This window comes from Chionomys nivalis, chromosome 16, assembly GCF_950005125.1.
Source record: "Chionomys nivalis chromosome 16, mChiNiv1.1, whole genome shotgun sequence".
Lineage (NCBI taxonomy): Eukaryota > Metazoa > Chordata > Mammalia > Rodentia > Cricetidae > Chionomys > Chionomys nivalis.
In genome coordinates, this window is record NC_080101.1 from 2655771 (window position 1) to 2672844 (window position 17074).

The 17074-nt window shown below is 43.6% G+C and overlaps 1 protein-coding gene across 2 annotated transcripts; it reads left to right on the top strand.

The window, feature by feature from the left end:
• Positions 1-791: 791 nt before the first annotated feature.
• On the top strand, positions 792-17074 carry Osgin2 (oxidative stress induced growth inhibitor family member 2). Of its 2 annotated transcripts, XM_057791210.1 has the most exons (6): positions 792-926; positions 7070-7224; positions 9396-9532; positions 10352-10543; positions 14171-14262; positions 15290-17074. In XM_057791210.1, the coding sequence occupies exons 1-6, from the start codon at positions 883-885 to the stop codon at positions 16320-16322; spliced, it is 1653 nt and encodes a 550-aa protein (XP_057647193.1). In that variant the 5' UTR covers positions 792-882; the 3' UTR covers positions 16323-17074. The 2 variants fall into 2 exon arrangements, with proteins under 2 accessions (XP_057647193.1, XP_057647194.1); XM_057791211.1 differs by lacking the exon at positions 7070-7224 and having other exon boundaries at positions 811-926.

Below are 17074 nucleotides of genomic sequence, written 5' to 3' on the forward strand. Positions count from 1 at the left end.
CACGCTAGACTTGAACTCACGGAGATTCACCTGCCTCTGCCTCCCCAGTGCTGGGATTAAAGGCGTGGATCACTGCACCCTGCCTGGTTGATTTGCTTAAAAATCCAGACTCCAACATTCTGAAAAACTTAAGAGTGCTTCTTTCAAAGATAGAAACACGCGCGTGTTTTAACTGTCCCAAACAATCAGGACTTCCTGTGAAGAAGAGCAGGTAGTCAATTGCTTCTAGGGTGTCCACCCCCACCTCCCAACTTTGGACAAATACCAAAGAGAATGCACGCCCGGTCCAGAATTTTCCTGCCTGCCAATGGAATCGCAGACACCTGGAGGAACTCAACACTTTCTCGCCCTCCCCCTTTCCCCAAATGTTCCCGCAGGGCCGAGGCCTTCCCCACCCTGGGGACTGTGGGGGCCGCGCTCTTTAAGGAGGGAGGCTGAAGGCGGCCAGGAGCAGCGCCTGACGAGCAGCCGCCCGGAGCACCTGTGGTTGGCCCAACTCTCGGGTGCCCGCGATGCGAGGCCGTGGGCTTAGGTGGGTGCTCGTGGCGGGACTCTGGCCGGCTGCAGCCGGAGGGAGAAGACCCCCGGGGAGTCAGCGACCGCTCCAGGCCCAGGGAGAGCATAGGCCTCGCGCTGACCCGGACCGCAGCGCCACGGCCCTGCGCGTCTCCCTCTGTGGGCCCGCCCCCCGCCGCGGCTCCACCAATCGGAGGCCTCGTTCTGGTGGGCGGAGCTGCGCGTCGCCGACGCAGCTCCCGGCCCCGCCCCTCCCCGCTGCGCCGCCCCTGCCGCCGGCCGGGAGGAGCGGAAGCGGCCGTGCGGGGACGGACTTCCCGCGCCGCTGAGCTGCGGTGCAGGACGCCCGGAGGATCGGCGCTCTCCATGCCCGTGTGGTGCTGCCGCTGCTCCCTGGCTGGGCATCTCAGGTAACTTCCCCTCCCCAGCCCCGGACGCCCCGGGACGGGTCGGAGCCCGCGTGTGCTCCTCGGCCGCCGCCCGCTGGGCCGGCGCTGCTCGGAGCTCCGGGGACCCCACTCTTTTCCTGTCCCCTCTCTTCTTGTCCCCGGACCGCGGGAGTGGCTAGGCCGGTGACGAATCGGTTACATGGAGATGGTAAATGTGAAAATCCGTGGAGAGCCTCTTCTACGTTTTTACCTTTTAAAAATTGAGGAACCATAAAAGTTGCTGGCTGGAAGGGAAGTGGAGAAGGATGTGTCGTTTAGTGACAAGGGAGTGTGGCTAAGATGTTAGTAGTTTTAAACCGTGTTAGGGTGGAGACAATTGGGAAGTGGCAGTTTTGTACTCAAATTATGATGAAAGTTTCTCAAGGTGAGAAGAATAGCTTTAAATATGAATGAACGTGCGTGTGTGTGTGTGTGTGTGTGTATGTTCTAGATCCGGTACAATTGACCAACACTTCAGAGAAATACAGAAAAGATCAGAAGTACTAGAAACTCGGTGTTTACAGTTGGGAGAAGAAATGTTATGTTTAGTAAGGACTCCCGGACCCGGTCTTACATGTATGGATGGTTGTCACAGAATAAGGACGTGTGACACTTGGGTTTTGTTTGTTTTGCAAAAAAAAAAAAAAAGAAAGAAAGAAACTGATTAAGAGTTTTTTAATAACGCTGGGCGGTGGTGGCACACGCCTTTAATTCCAGCACTTGGAACGCAGAGTCAGGCGGATCTCTGTGAGTTCGAGGCCAGCCAGGTCTATAAGAGCTAGTTCCAGGACAGGCTCTAAAACTACAGCGAAACCCTGTCTCGTATAGATACATGCAATGTGTATTTAATAACATTCATAGAAGAGGTTGCAAAAGGGCAGTGAGGGGCAGAGAAAGCATAGACGCCTGCTGTAAATGCAGCAAGCTAGGCCTGCCCAACTTAGTTTGTGTTGAGATTTTAAATTCTAGATCCTAGAAGTCTTGTGTCACAGGCTGCTGGATGGATAACGGCTAGACAGATTGTAACAACCAATTCACTCTGAGTGTTGTAGAAAGAGGCTGGAGTGGAGATTTGAAGCCCCTTGGGAAACTACATTCCTTTTAGAACATACCCCTCTGAAAGCCTGCTGGCACCTCTGGCATACTGTTGAACGGGAGGGAGAAAGCTTGGAATTCACACTGTTGTTGCTATGTGGTAAATACCATATGCTTTTCCTTGTGAAAAGAAACTTAGGGGAGGGAGTGAAAAGTCTTTGCTACATTTTGGTGTTGAGAGAGATAATATACTAGCATGCCTTGTATATTATCACCGTTACTGTATCCTTATAAAAATACTTCTGGTAGGGCCAGGTTTTGTTTTTTTTGAATGTTTGCCAGGTCCTTCAGGACAGTTTCTAGTCTTGTGTGTTTCATTCATTTATTTTTGTGTTGCTAGGGATGATATGCAGGGCCTTGCTAGTGAAGCATGGGTTGGGTTAACATCTGCAGCACAAATGCTGTCTTTGATGCAGCTTTTTGCACAATTTTTTGATTACAATTACATTTGGGGTTTCTCCAGTCTGCATTAATAGGCCTTGTGATAGAATGTCACGTGAATTTTTCAAGGGGAAAAGCTTCACACTTCTATTCTGGAAAATAAAATGTGAGATTACTTTATTTGGCACGTGAGAACCTTTTTTTAGTGTGGTAGTGTCAGTTTGATAAAACTTAGACGAGTGATTCCAATTCCCTTAAAATTGAGGTGCAAAGGCGTTTGTTTCATTTATATTTGGTTATTTAGAAAAGCATTGCTGTGATTGAGCAGAAGTCTTTTTATTACTAAATATTATGCCTATACTATCCCGTTTAGAAACTTTGGACTTGAAGTGTTTCAAAAGCAAAAAGTAGAAGGCTTCCAAAATTATAGCAAATGATCTTTAATATCTGACAGTTTGGTAATATTTTTGCATACATGCAAAATGCTGTTCTTTACTGGTTCCTAAATGTAATTTTACAAAATATGCAATTTTATTGGTATCCTGAATAAAGGAACAGTGAATTAAAAAAAAAAAAACAACAGAACAAAACAAAAAAAACTCAAAATAGTTTGCCTTCAATAGAATATTCATCAAGTTGGAAATCCAAGTACAGATGAACAGTGTTTATAGTCCTGAACTTGAGCACACATGTCCTGTAAAACATGCAGCAACAGCAACTCCCGTAACTCAGGTGGTGCGTAGTTACTAGTGCATTTAGATTTCATTAGTACCTTAGGTGAAACCAGTCAGCTAACCAGAGTCTGGGAAACGTATTGCCTGTGCTTTACCACACAGAACGATTATACTAGTGACTAGAAATGAGGAGTCACCGAGACTGTGTAAGCCAGGTAAGCTAATATACAGAGAATGTAGAGCCACTAGACCTTCGGTTCTTTTTATCCTCAAGTCTTAGGAGATGCCTGAGTCAACCTTCTTGAGATCCATACCAAATTCAGCAATATTTCAGAATACAAGATTGATGTACAAGAATGAACTGTACTTGTATAGTACATAGTTTGATTTGGCATAAGAAGTGAAACACTTAAAAGATGAACAAAAAATGCAAGACCACGCATTGAAAAGCAGTAAGCCTTAGAAGAAATTAGGGTCTGAATGTGCTGCAGGATGAAGTTCCAGGCAGTGACAGGCTGAATATAGGCGGGGCTTCCCATAGATGTGTGTTTTCTGTAGTGACGTAGCTGTCATCCTTTGTATGTTGTCATGGGGATGCAGATACCTGGTGCGTTTCTCAGAATGTCTTCGCTCATGGAAATGAACATGGAAATGTTCCTAGATCCCTAAAGTAATGCTCTTGTGGTAGGTCTGCGGGTCAGGGCAGTGTCGTAAAGTTAGAGGACTCATCTTTTTGGTTATAAATGTACTGCAAAGCCACAATAACCAAGAAAACCTGCCACTGGTATAAACATAAGCATCAGTGAGTAGAATGAAATGGAAAGCCTAGAAATCCTTCCATTTCTGGCGAATTAAGTCTGACGCGGACTGCATAAGACTGGAAATGGATGTTAGTTTCAGAAGTTGTGTTCAGTCACATCCCACAAAGATCTGCACAAACATAAGAAAGAATGAATATGTCTGCTTGCTGACACTGCACAAAAGTGAAATCAGAAAATCCTTAGGTGAAAGCAGTAAATATTTATGGCTGTGAGTTATGCAGTCATCTCTTACATACGGTTGAAAGCACAGCACAGAAGGAAGAACTTAAGTGTACGGAAAGGATACCAAGAGGGTGAGGGTGCTTGCTGCTGCGCCTGTTGATCAGAGGGATCCCACATGGGAGAAGAAAATGGACTCTCAAAATTTTTCTGATTTACACACACCACAGAAGCCAAATAAAATCCACAAAATAGGAGAAAATGTTCACAAGCTATATATCTGAAGAAACTTGAATCTAGAACTTAGAAAAAACTTAAAAGATCATCTGTGCCAAATTTAAAACCAGACAAAGAATTGGGGAAAAACAGAAAGAAAGAGAGACAGACAAAAAGAGAGAGAGGCAGGGAGAAAGAGGATAAACAACAAACCCGTGGAGCGATGGTTACATTCTCAGGGAAATATACATCAGAGCTACCGTGCAATGCTATTAGGGTAACGGGGAGCTAAGGGTTGTGGTGTTTAGTTGGAGGGATGATAATTCTCAGGAGGGCTGGAGAAATGTCTCAGTGGTTGAGTACTTTCTGTACAAACAGGAGGTCCTGGGCGCAAATCTCCAGCAGTCTTGTTAAAACACAAGTGTCCGTGTGTGCCTCTGGATTTGGGGAGGCAGAGACAGGATTTCTGGGGCTTGCTGGCTGCCGGTGCAGCTCAGGATTCAGGGTAATAAGGCAGAGGGACAGAGTGGACGTCTTCCTCCTCAAGCCCCGGCTGCACGTGGGCCATCATCACACAATATGTGTACATAGATAGTGGACACATAAGGAACAAAAGCGAATACTGAGATAATTTCTCTGCGGCTAGTGTTAATTACAATCAGAAACTGGATTTATTGACGGGAGCCTCACAAAACCGGAAATGGACATTAGTTTCAGCTAGTGTAGGGCAGATGGGTCTCTGCAGACGAAAGGATGGTCTGGCCCACATGGTCACCGGGCTCCTCAGAAGGGTTTAGTGCATTAAATATATCGCGTTAAAGATTTTAAAAGTAATAATGCTTCATCTGTTTACCTTGGTCTTGGGCCCTCAAATGGCCTATTATCTTCTGTTCTTAATGCTGAATCTCTTGAAAGCCATTTGGTTTTCTTAGTTAACAGAAATTCTAGAGGACATTTATTTCTAGTTTCTTAACCTGTCTAGACAGTGTGTGTGTGTGCGCACACACAGAGTATAAGAGGGCACAGCCAATGAAATTAAAAAGCACTTACTCAGGAATTTTGTAGAGTTAAGAAAATATTTATGGGGTTATTTTTACGTCTCTGACAGTGGCCCGATAAGTTTTCCTAGACTTGTGTACAGGAGATGGATGAGAGGTTCTTTACTGGAGCATGCACGCTTCACCAGTGACTGTACCACTGAAGATATAGCTCAGCCTTTAGATCCCGAGAAAGAGGTGGGGCCTACGAGTCCCTTCCTGTCCATGACAGGATGTTGTGCTCAATCTTAATGCAGGTAATCAGAGCTGGCGTGAGTCCAGAATTCGGAAGTGGCTGTGGCATCCCAACCCATTCTCTGGCTCTTACATCTGTTCACTCCCTTTCAGCAGTGGTCCTGTTTCCTGGAGAGAGTGATCTAGATGTCCCAAACAGGACTCAGCACACCAGTCCCTTACTCTTGAGTCTACAGTAGCTGCTGCCCATTGTAGAAGAAGCTCCTCTGACCCCTCTAGTTGGTAGGCTCCTCAAGGGATGAGGCAAGGAGGCCAGAGTAGTGGTAGGGTGGAGCCTGAGCCTATTGGCTGGAGGACTCCAAGGGTGGGGCTTACAAGGAGTCTCTAAGTGGGCTTAGAAAGTCATAATGACACAGATAGTGTGTATTAACCCTTCCAGACATAATTGTTGTTAAGTATGGAAAGTAATTCGGTTATTCTACTGTGAAGTAACCTAAAAAACTGAGTTTATTTATTGAATGAACATGTCAGAATATTAAAACTAGTTTCTAGAAAGGCAGTTGGAAAATAGGGATTAGAAGACAATGTTAAGGTCTTTCCTACTTGAAAATGTGTAGACTTCATTTCTTTTACCAAAAGGCCCACTTTTGTTTAATAATCTTTCCTTAAAACATCCGTTGACTAGGGCTGGAGCGATGGCTCAGCTGCTAAGAACACTGGCTGCTCTTCCAGAGGACCCGGGTTCAGTTCTCAGCACCCACATGGCAGTTCACAACCGTCTGTACCTCCAGTTCCAGGGGATCTGACACTCTCACACAGACACAAATGTAGGCAAAACACCAATCACACGAAATACAAATAATTTTTAAAAAATCTATGACTAGTTCTGCCTTACAGGTTTATCTGTGTAGCCTTGGCTGTTCTGGAACTTGTTCAGTAGATCAGTCTGGCCTTAAATTCAGAGATTTTCTTGCCTCTGCCTCCCAAGGTTGGAATTAAAGTTGTGTGCCTGGCTGAGGAAAAAAAAACATAGAGGGCAAGCTAGCCCCTCCTTGGCATCCCAAAAATTTACAAAATCTCAGATAAAATTTTGTGTGATTGGTAGAAGCTCTTGCTTGCCCTTCCTCTCCCTCTGTGTGTGTGTGTGTGTCTGTCTGTCTCAAACAATATTTTTCCCCTCAATGGGCTCATCCACGGGTTTGGAGCTGTCCAACCGGCCTAGACTGGCTGGCCAGTGAGCCCCAGGCATTGGACACAGTGCTCAGCCATTTTATGTGACTCTGGTGATTGAACTCAGGGCCTGATGCAGCCAGGTGCTTTAAACTAAGCTATTTCCCTAGTGTGGAAAAAAGTTTATTCAGTAGTTAACTTGCTTCGAAGATATTTAATATGAGATAAATGGCTACTTCAGACTCGTGGACTTGAAATGTTATACTATGGAAAGCATTATGTAACTTGATGGATATTTTATTGTCTAAGTAAACTATGAGAAAAAAATGGGTTTATAAAACCTAAATTAACTATAATTTTACATTTTTTTTTTAAAGAGACTATAGTGATACTGAAACTGAAGGAGAGATTTTCAATTCCTTAGTGCAATATTTTGGTGATAATTTGGGACCAAAAGTTAAAGGGATGCCATTGGTTGAAGAAACTTCTTTACTCGAAGATTCATCAGTGACTTTACCTGTAGTAATAATTGGTAAGTTACTGTATTTCATTTCTTAAAGCTAGTTAACTACTTTTACAGCTTTTATCATTTTAAGGTGTGTATGTTCTAACATTGTATTGAAGAAGCGCCCCACCTTAACACAGTAGAGGTTTGCATGTTCCTACCGTAAACACTGGTGTACATCTGAAGTGATGTGTATGTTAGTCTGATCTACAGTGTAGACATGCATTAAAATGCTAACCTGTGCCTCACAAATATGTACAACCACCATGTGGCAATTAAAAATTATCTTAAAAGAACAAAATTATAAGGAGATGCTTCTGTGAAATGGAGACAGATAATTAAGGACAGAATTATAAAGTATTAAGCTGTTTGATTTCTTAAACTAACCATCACCAAGTCTTTGGAGAAGCATTGACTTATATGATAGAGTCCATGCTGGAACGCAGTAGCTTTTTGTTGAATTACCGATAAAAGCAGTTAATGGTGACCAGAGTTACTAGAGTTCTGTGGAGGGCATTCTGTGTGTTTTATCACTGGAGTTCAGCCGTGTAGCTCTGTGGTATTGGTTAGACACCTGTGGACATGAACTGAAGGACAACTGTAGTTCCGAAGTCATGCTATTCGCAGTGACATTGTCATGCTCTGCTGCGACATTTATGATTACCTAAAGTATTACTTCACTCCTGTCCTTTGTATCACATCAACAGATAGGATCTACAACTATTAAAACTAAGGTGTTCAGACCGGGCGGTGGTGGCGCACGCCTTTAATCCCAGCACTCAGGAGGCAGAGGCAGGTGAATCTCTGTGAGTTCGAGGCCAGCCTGGTCTACAAAGGGAGTTCCAGGACAGGCTCCAAAACCACAGAGAAACCCTGTCTCGAAAAACCAAAAAAAAAAAAAAAAAAAAACCAAAAAAAAAACCTAAGGTGTTCAATAATTCAGACTTTTGAAACTTTTGATAATTATATTCATTTAATTACCTGCTATTTATATTTTCATCTAGTGCTCAAACTTGAGGAAGTCAGACAAGACTTGCCTCAAGATAGCATTATGGCGGCTATTCTGAGCTGTTGCCTTTCTAAAATGTTTTAGAATACATTTTTAAGTAAGCTTACCATTAATGAGTTTTTTATTGGAAGTATTAAGTCTACAGATCAGGTTAACAACATACAGTAATTTTGAGGCTTCCTATCTATGAACATAGAATAACTTATCTATTTAGGCCTTTTTAAAATTATTATTTCTTTAGTCAAAATTTTGTGGCGTTCTTTATGTAGCTCTTATACATATTTGTTAAAATTATGCTAAAATGGTTCTTTTTTGGTGTAATTGTAAGTGATAATGTTTTTTATTTCAAATTCTGTTCTTCATTGGTGTAAGAGTGTTTGACTTTCGTGTATTGACTTGTGTTCTTCAGTCGTGGCTGTAACTTGTTGCTCTGGGGTCTTGAGAGGTCAATTCCTGGGATTTTCTATATAGATAATCATGTCATTGGCAAACAGTATTTTCAGTATTTTCTTTTTACCTCTTTTTCCCCAATCTGTGTATCTTTTATTTTATTCCTTCACACCATCCATTATGGTGATGAGTATCTGGTTTTTTTAGTTTTGTTTTAACATGACCTGTGTAATGTTTAAGTTTGCCTCTTTCAAATTTACTATATTTTTTCAACTCCCAAATGCAATGCTGTGTTTGGTCAAATGGCTTTTCTTGTATTTGAGGATATTCCCTGAAGAATTTTCCTCATTTTTTAAAAAATGTCTTCCCTCTCTCTCTTTTTAAATGTGTGTGTGCATCCCTGTGTGTATGCCCACAGTACTACTCGCAAGAATTGATTTTCCTTCCACTGTGTGAGTTCCAGAGATTTAATTCAGATTATTAAGGGTGGCAAGAGCCTTACCCTGCTGAGCCGTCTCTCCTGCCCATAATCCAATTCTACATCAGTTGTAATAAAGAAGTAGCCTATAAAATGTGTATTTCTCAAGAACAGGTCATCCAAGAGAACTAATTCTGGAAGTCAGTAACACAGAGTTGAAGTAAATAGACGAGATACTTACTGAAAGACAGACAGACAGAAGACAGAGGTCAGAAGTGTGTGAGTCCCAGGTTTTAGTTGATTGGAGAAGGAGGAACAGGTGAGGGGAAACGCCAATCAATAAGAGGATCAACTTATGTCATTTTACTTTTTTTAAAACAGGAAATGGACCTTCAGGAATATGCCTGTCGTATATGTTGTCAGGGTACAGACCATATTTATCACCGGAAGCCATGCATCCAAACTCAATCTTACACAGTAAGCTAGAGGAAGCAAGGCATCTCTCCATTGTTGACCAGGTATTGTGTGCTGTATCAGTTCTAAAAGATTTTAATGCTGAAAGAAGACTAGCTTTATTTATGTATATTTCTTTGTTGTAAATCCTTCATTCTAAATAATGCTATTTATTAGTCTGATGTCATATCTAAATTATATTGAATATTTGAGCAAAAATTCCCAAATTATTTCCTAGTGGAGTTTTTAAAAATTTTATGTGATCTGTGGCTGCAGGTTTATGTGAGAGTGAGCACGTGCCCTCATGTAGGCTACAAGTTAATTTGTGTGTTAATTCTCCGACTGTCCATCATGTTTTTTGAAGTGAGGTCTCTCGTAGGCCTTAATCTCACCTAGTAGGCTAGGCTGCCTAGCCAGTGAGTGAGAGAAGTCTTCATGGCCCCTCCGCTGTGCTGTGATCAGAAGCATAGCCCACCCCCTCCGCTGTGCTGTGATCAGAAGCATAGCCCGCCCCCTCCGCTGTGCTGTGATCAGAAGCATAGCCCACCATGCATGGCTTTCAAATATGGGTTCTAGTAAAAGGGTGCAGGCTCAGAAAGGCACTCTGTAGCCTGCTGGTGAGGGTCTGACACGTTCTCCGTGCTGAAATCAGTCTGGGAAGCGCTGCCTTTCTCATCCTACCAACATTCCTATGCCACGGTGGCCTCAGCTCTTACAAGGCTTTTTTTAAAGTTTCATTTTAAATCTAAACGTTGCCTACATTTATTTTGCCAAGCAATCTATTATGAATGCGCTCACTCTCTGGAAACTGTTGAGTTGGAAGTCCTTATTCACGTAACGGTCCTGGCTTTCTCAGGCTCCCCTTTCTTTCCCCTTCCATTCAGGACTTAGAGTACCTATCTGAGGGTCTGGAGGGCCGGTCGTCCAATCCCGTGGCAGTGCTTTTTGACACACTTCTTCACCCGGATGCTGATTTTGGGTATGACTACCCGTCTGTTCTACACTGGAAGCTGGAGCAGCACCATTATATCCCCCACTTAGTTCTGGGGAAGGGCCCGCCTGGTGGGGCGTGGCATGTAAGTATGACGTTCACTTGTTAGTGCAGGGTGAAGTATTTGTTATGTTTGCCTTAATAAAGCCAACTTGGTTTTTGTTTGTTTTGTTTTCTTCCAAGACAGGGTTTCTGTGAATATCCCTGACTGTCCTAGAACTCACTTTTAGATTAGGCTAGTCTCAAATTTAGAGATCTACCTGCCTCTGCCTCCCAATTGCTGGAATTAAAGGCGTGTACCATCATGTCAGGCTTCCAACTTGAGTCTTTAGCATACACTAATTATAGGTAGTTAAGTCAGATTTTTCTTAATGATAGAGTCTTGGAGCGTATCTCTATACTACCTTGTATAAATTGTATAGAAAAAAATTAGCCGGGTGGTGGCGGTGGTGGCGCTCGCCTTTAATCCCTACACTTGAGAGGCAGAGGCGGCTGATCTCTGTGAGTTTTGAGGACAGCTGGTCTATAGAACTAGTTACAGGACAGCTAGGGCTGTTATACAGAGAAACCCTGTCTTGAATAACCACTCTCCCACACCAAAACATAAGAGGACACTTTTCATAATAAAGTAAATTTCTTTAGAGCTTAGAAAAATTTCGCAGGGTATTTTGAAAACTAGTGTCTATTACTTCCATGTGTTTTCTTTCTTTTTTTTTCTTAAAAAGTTACGTTTATTTTATGGGTGTGAGTGTTTTGTCTGCATGTATGTCCATGTACAACCATGAAGGTGCTAGGTGCCCACAGAAGTTAGAAGATGATGTCTGAGCCCCTGGAACTGGAGTTACAGATGGTTGGGAGCTGCCTGTGGGTGCTGGGAATCACACCCTGGTCCTCTGGAAGAACAACCTGTGTTTTTAACCACTGAGCTGTGTCCCCAGCAACTATTTCCATGTATTTTCAAGATTTAAATGAAAAATACTGTAAATGAAAGGTTTAATTAGAACAAAAGACATTTCTCACAGTTCCAGAACCTATAAAGCCTGGCTTGAAGCCCATTTCATGATTTAGTGTTCTGTTGCTGTGAAGAGACAAATGACCAAGGCACCTCTTACAGAGGGAGCTTGCTTACAGTTTCAGAACTTTGGTATATTATGATCACGGGGAGCGTGGCAGCATTCGTGGTGGCATAGTGCTGCAGAAATAGCCGAGAGCTTCATCAGTATTCACAGGTAGCAGGCAGAGTAACATTGGGCCCAGCAGGTGCTTGTGAAGCCTCCTCCTACAGGGCCACACCTAATCCTTCCAAAGGATGAAGCCGGCTGTGAGTAAGCATGCACGTGTGTGAGCCTGGAGAGGGCGTTCTCGTTCACCACCACAGGGACACCATTTGTCCTGTGCTGCTGCTCTTGCTCTTGAAATCTTGCATTTGCTGAAGAAGAGTTGAAATCTCCAACAGTCAGTCACCTGTGAAAACCTGCCCGCAGAGCTGCCAGGCAGGGAAACTTGTTCATGCAAGGAAACTTGGTATCCGCAGATAAATAGATGTCAGTCAGGCTAGGCTGGCCCTAAACTCCCAGGTATGCAAAGACGACTTTGAACATCTGCTTTTCCTACCTTAACTCCCGGGTGTTGGAATTCCAGGTGTGTCCCAGCATGCCCAGTTGATGAGGTGCTGGGGACAGCACAGCTGTGTGTATGCTAAGCAAATACTTTGTCAGCTGGGCTGAAGCCTCAATCTGCATGTACATTTGTGTTGACGTCTGTGTCAAGTGCACTAGTAATCACCATAGGTCACAGTCAGGATAGACTACCATGGTTACAGAGGCACAGCGTTACCCAGATACACAGGCATCACTCATCTAGGAGGCTGTGCAGGGACTGACCTTTTTTAGAAATGTAAAACCGTGACTCAGCCTGGCCGAGTCCAACACTTCTCACTTTGATTCCTTGAAGGACATTGACGGTCTTTTTCGTCATTAGGCTGTCATCTCCTTTGTTCACGGTACACTCCCCAGACTGCATTTGCGTCTTTGAAGAACTGTGTCACCTGTGCCCATCAGAGAACACTGTCGTCCCAGTGGACAGTGCTTCTGTCACCTGTGCCCATCCAAACACTGTCGTCCCAGTGGACAGTGCTTCTGTCACCTGTGCCCATCCAAACACTGTTGTCCCAGTGGACATTGCTTCTGTCACCTGTGCCCATCCAAACACTGTCGTCCCAGTGGACATTGCTTCTGTCACCTGTGCCCATCCAAACACTGTTGTCCCAGTGGACAGTGCTTCTGTCACCTGTGCCCATCAGAACACTGTCGTCCCAGTGGACATTGCTTCTGTCACCTCTGCCCATCAGAGAACACTGTCGTCCCAGTGGACATTGCTTCTGCCACCTCTGCCCATCAGAACACTGTCGTCCCAGTGGCAGCTGGCATCGATGGTGTACACATTACATAGATTCAAGGCCAGACGGGTGTATATGAGACCATGTGTTAAGAAATTGCATAGATGGGGCTGGAGAAATAGCTCAGTGGCTGAGAAGAGAACTGGCTGTTCTTTCAGAGGGCCTATCACCCACTTGGTGGCTCACTACCATCTGTAGTGGGATATGGTGCCCCCTTCTGGTATGTGTGTGGACAGGTCACTCATCACATAAATACAAACCATTATATGTATTTTGTATTTCTAAAAATTGCATAAATAAACCAGATACATGAGACCCTGTGTCAAAAATTATACATGTGACTGAATAAAATGTATTATAAGGTGCCCATTCTCCATGCTGGCTGTGTGGAAATGGGAAGTTGTGAGAACGGAGCCTCTGTCCACAAGAGCTGAAGGGACCTAATGGTGATTGGGAAGGTGTCTTGGCCCTTGGCTTTTTTGCTTTGTTTTGAGCAAAGCAGAAGTAGGTGGAGGAAGCTTGAGAGGTTTACTTCTTGATGATAACTAACCCAGTGCTGAGTTGAGTCTGTTTCTTAGGCAACCGCTGATTATTTTTCTATTTTTAGAGTGATTATATTATATCCAGCTTAGTTCACATTTCAAAATTATAATTGATAGAGAAAAGCAGTCTAATTAAAAAGAAAAAAATCCATAAAAAATACCAAAGTGAAAAAATAAAATTTTGGAAATTAGTGAACTTTTTTTTTTTTTTTTGGTTTTTCGAGACAGGGTTTCTCTGTGGTTTTGGAGTCTGTCCTGGAACTAGCTCTTGTAGACCAGGCTGGTCTCGAACTCACAGAGATCCACCTGCCTCTGCCTCCCAAGTGCTGGGATTAAAGGCGTGCGCCACCACCGCCCGGCCTAACTTTTTTTTGTTTAAGAAATAAAAATGCTGATTTGTTCTTTAACACGTATATCTTAATTATTCTGATCATAGACCAAAGCTAGTGCTGTTATTTGTTTCATAAATATATACTACAAGTAATACCAAATGGTGAAAATATATGAAGGTCTTATTAGAGTGAAAGTTTAGAGGAAATATATATGAGAAAACATAAGGTGCTTTTATTTCTGAAAATGGTTAATTGCATTAATAGGATTAACTCCAGATATACCGCTTTTCTGTCGTTGACTGTTATTGTTCATGTCTGGAAGCAGTAGTGCTTGTACGCCACTCTTGGGAGCACACTTTTTACGGCCTGAGTTTGTGTAGACGTAAGTTGTATTTGTTTTCAAAAGGTAATACTGCTTTTTATCTCTACTTTCAAACTAGAATATGGAAGGCTCTATGTTGACAATCAGCTTTGGAAATTGGATGGAGTTACCTGGACTTAAATTTAAAGATTGGATGTCGAGCAAACGAAGGTAAAGATCAAGTTATACTAGAGTTCCTTGACGTGTGAAGAAAAGGGGATGCAGTATCTGCATCCTGTGTTAGATAATCCACCTAATTCGGTATCTCTATTGCATCTATTTTCCTGTTGCGTGACTTTACCCTTTATGTCGGGGGTGGGGGGTAAGCCGTTGGTTTTATGTGCTGTTTCCTTTACCTGATTTCTGTGCTGGACTCTTAGGTTCGTTCCAAAGCTTTGGGTTGTGACTAGTGATGCAATCAGTTCTGATGTGCAGATACCTCTGTGCTCTGTTGACGTGAAGCCCTTTGGGTACACACATACCCAGGGGTGGTGTAACTGTCATGAACGATCTGGTATCGTGTTTGGAGACCCTCCATACAGATGTCCCTAGACCAGTGACTAGACTAGTTGTGTCCTTACTACCATTTCTTATGTGATTTGTTAATGACTGTAGTGTGTCATTTTATTCTTTTGACTTTTTGGGGGTCCGCCACCCAGCTCCCAGATAAATCACACATGGAGGCTTATTCTTAGCTTAACTCTCTGGCTCAGCTCTGCTTGCTTCTGGCCAGCTTTTCTTAACTTAAATGATGCCGGCTACCTTTTCCCTCCGGGCTGTTGACTTTCTCTGTGGCTTGCGTGGAGCTGGGTGGCCGGCCCTGATGGGCTACTTTCAGATTTCTCCTTCTGTTTATTCTGCCTGCCAGCCCCGCCTCTCCTTTCCCCTGCCTTCCTATTGGCCATTCGGCTCTTTATCAGGACCATCAGGTGTTTTAGACAGGCAAAGAACCACAGCTTCACAGAGTTAAACAAATACAGCATAAACAAAAGTCACACACCTGAAAATAATATTCCCGAACAAATGACTGCCATTCTGACTAGGGTAAGAAAGTGAGAACGATGTTTTATAAAGCATGAGGGTAACTGTCAGCTAGCGCAGTGTTGGAAGAACGAAGATACGGAAGCTTCCTAGCTCGGACGGTAACCTGAAGCGGAAAATGCTCTCCTCATAGGTTCTTTCTCCTTTTCATCTACAGGAACTTAAAGGGGGACCGTGTTATGCCAGAGGAAATAGCTCGCTACTATAAACACTATGTGAACATCATGGGTCTTCAGAAGAATTTCAGAGAGAATACTTACATAACCTCTGTATCGAGACTCTACAGAGACCAAGGTGATAATGGTGGTCAAGACAGAGATATTTCAACAAAGCGTTTACAGAACCAGAAGTCAAAATTTATCAAGAGAAACTGGGAAATCAGAGGCTATCAGCGAATAGCTGGTGGTTCTCATGTTCCCTTTTGCCTCTTCGCTGAGAATGTAGCTCTTGCAACAGGAACCTTGGATTCTCCTGCCCACCTGGAAGTGGAGGGGGAAGAGCTTCCTTTTGTGTTCCACTCACTGCCTGAGTTTGGAGCTGCTGTCAACAGAGGGGAGCTATGTGGCAGAGCGGACCCAGTGCTGGTCGTGGGCTCCGGTCTCACCGCGGCTGACGCGGTGCTGTGTGCCTACAACAACAACATCCCTGTGATCCATGTCTTCCGCAGACGAGTAACTGACCCAGGCTTAATTTTCAAACAGCTTCCCCAGAAGCTGTATCCTGAGTACCACAAAGTGTACGACATGATGTGCGCTCAGGCACACTCCGCAGACTCGGATGCTGTGTCTGAGTACACCAGCTTTCCTGAGCACCGTGTGCTCTCCTTTAAGTCAGACATGAAGTGCGTTCTTGAGAGCCACTCGGGACTGAAGAGAATATTTAAGCTGTCCGCAGCTGTAGTCTTGATCGGTTCCCATCCTAACCTGTCCTTTCTGAAGGAACAAGGGTGTTACCTAGGCCACCACTCCAGCCAGCCAATAACGTGCAAGGGGAACCCTGTGGAGGTCGACGCGTACACCTACGAGTGTGTGAAAGAGGCCAACCTTTTCGCTCTGGGCCCTTTGGTTGGAGACAATTTTGTTCGATTTTTAAAGGGAGGGGCACTGGCTGTTACACGCTGTTTGGCTACGAGACAGAAGAAAAAGCAGCATTTGTTTGTTGAAAGAGGAGGAGGAGACGGGATAGCTTAAAGAACGTTCGCAAGTACTTTACACGGACACTTAACCATTAAAGGTTTTTAACAGTGGTTTGCAGTGTATTGGCTTGAATTAACCGGGAGAGCCTGCAGCTGCTAGTCTCTAAAGTTAACAAAGCTTGGTGTCCCAAGTTGTACTAAAGTGTATCAAGGTGTCACTCTCAGGCAGATCCAAACACCGCCAGCTCGGTATACTGCACGCTTTCATTGAACTAGGATGCTCTTTTCTAACTTGGCATTTATAAAGCCAGTCATTAAGACAGAAATCATATTTAGTTCATATTGGGTCACCTTACTCCTCAAGGGATGGCCCAAGGGCCAGCAGCATCAGCTTCCTCTGTATCTCATTAGGAATTTAGGCTGACCGCATTCTACAGGACCCCCAAGGGGTATCTGTGTAGTCACTGGATGAAGTGTGAAGTACAGCGGCCTACGTGAAAACGGGCTATAGAGTGTGTGTGCTGGGGCAGGATACGAGGAAGCATTTCCAACTCAGGTTTTATTTATTTTGAAATTAGCAGCTATATAAACCTAATTTATTACCAAATATGATGGTCTTTAAAAATATTTTTACTGTTAAAACTTAGGTAGGTATTTGATATCCTTACTTTCTCATAATGTAACACGTCAATAATGCTGACATCCAGGAATCCACCAGGATCCTTTTTACAGACTTATTCTGTTTAGTCACCATAACATCTAATGAATCTGATTCTCAATTCAATAAATTGTGGATGGAACTACTTA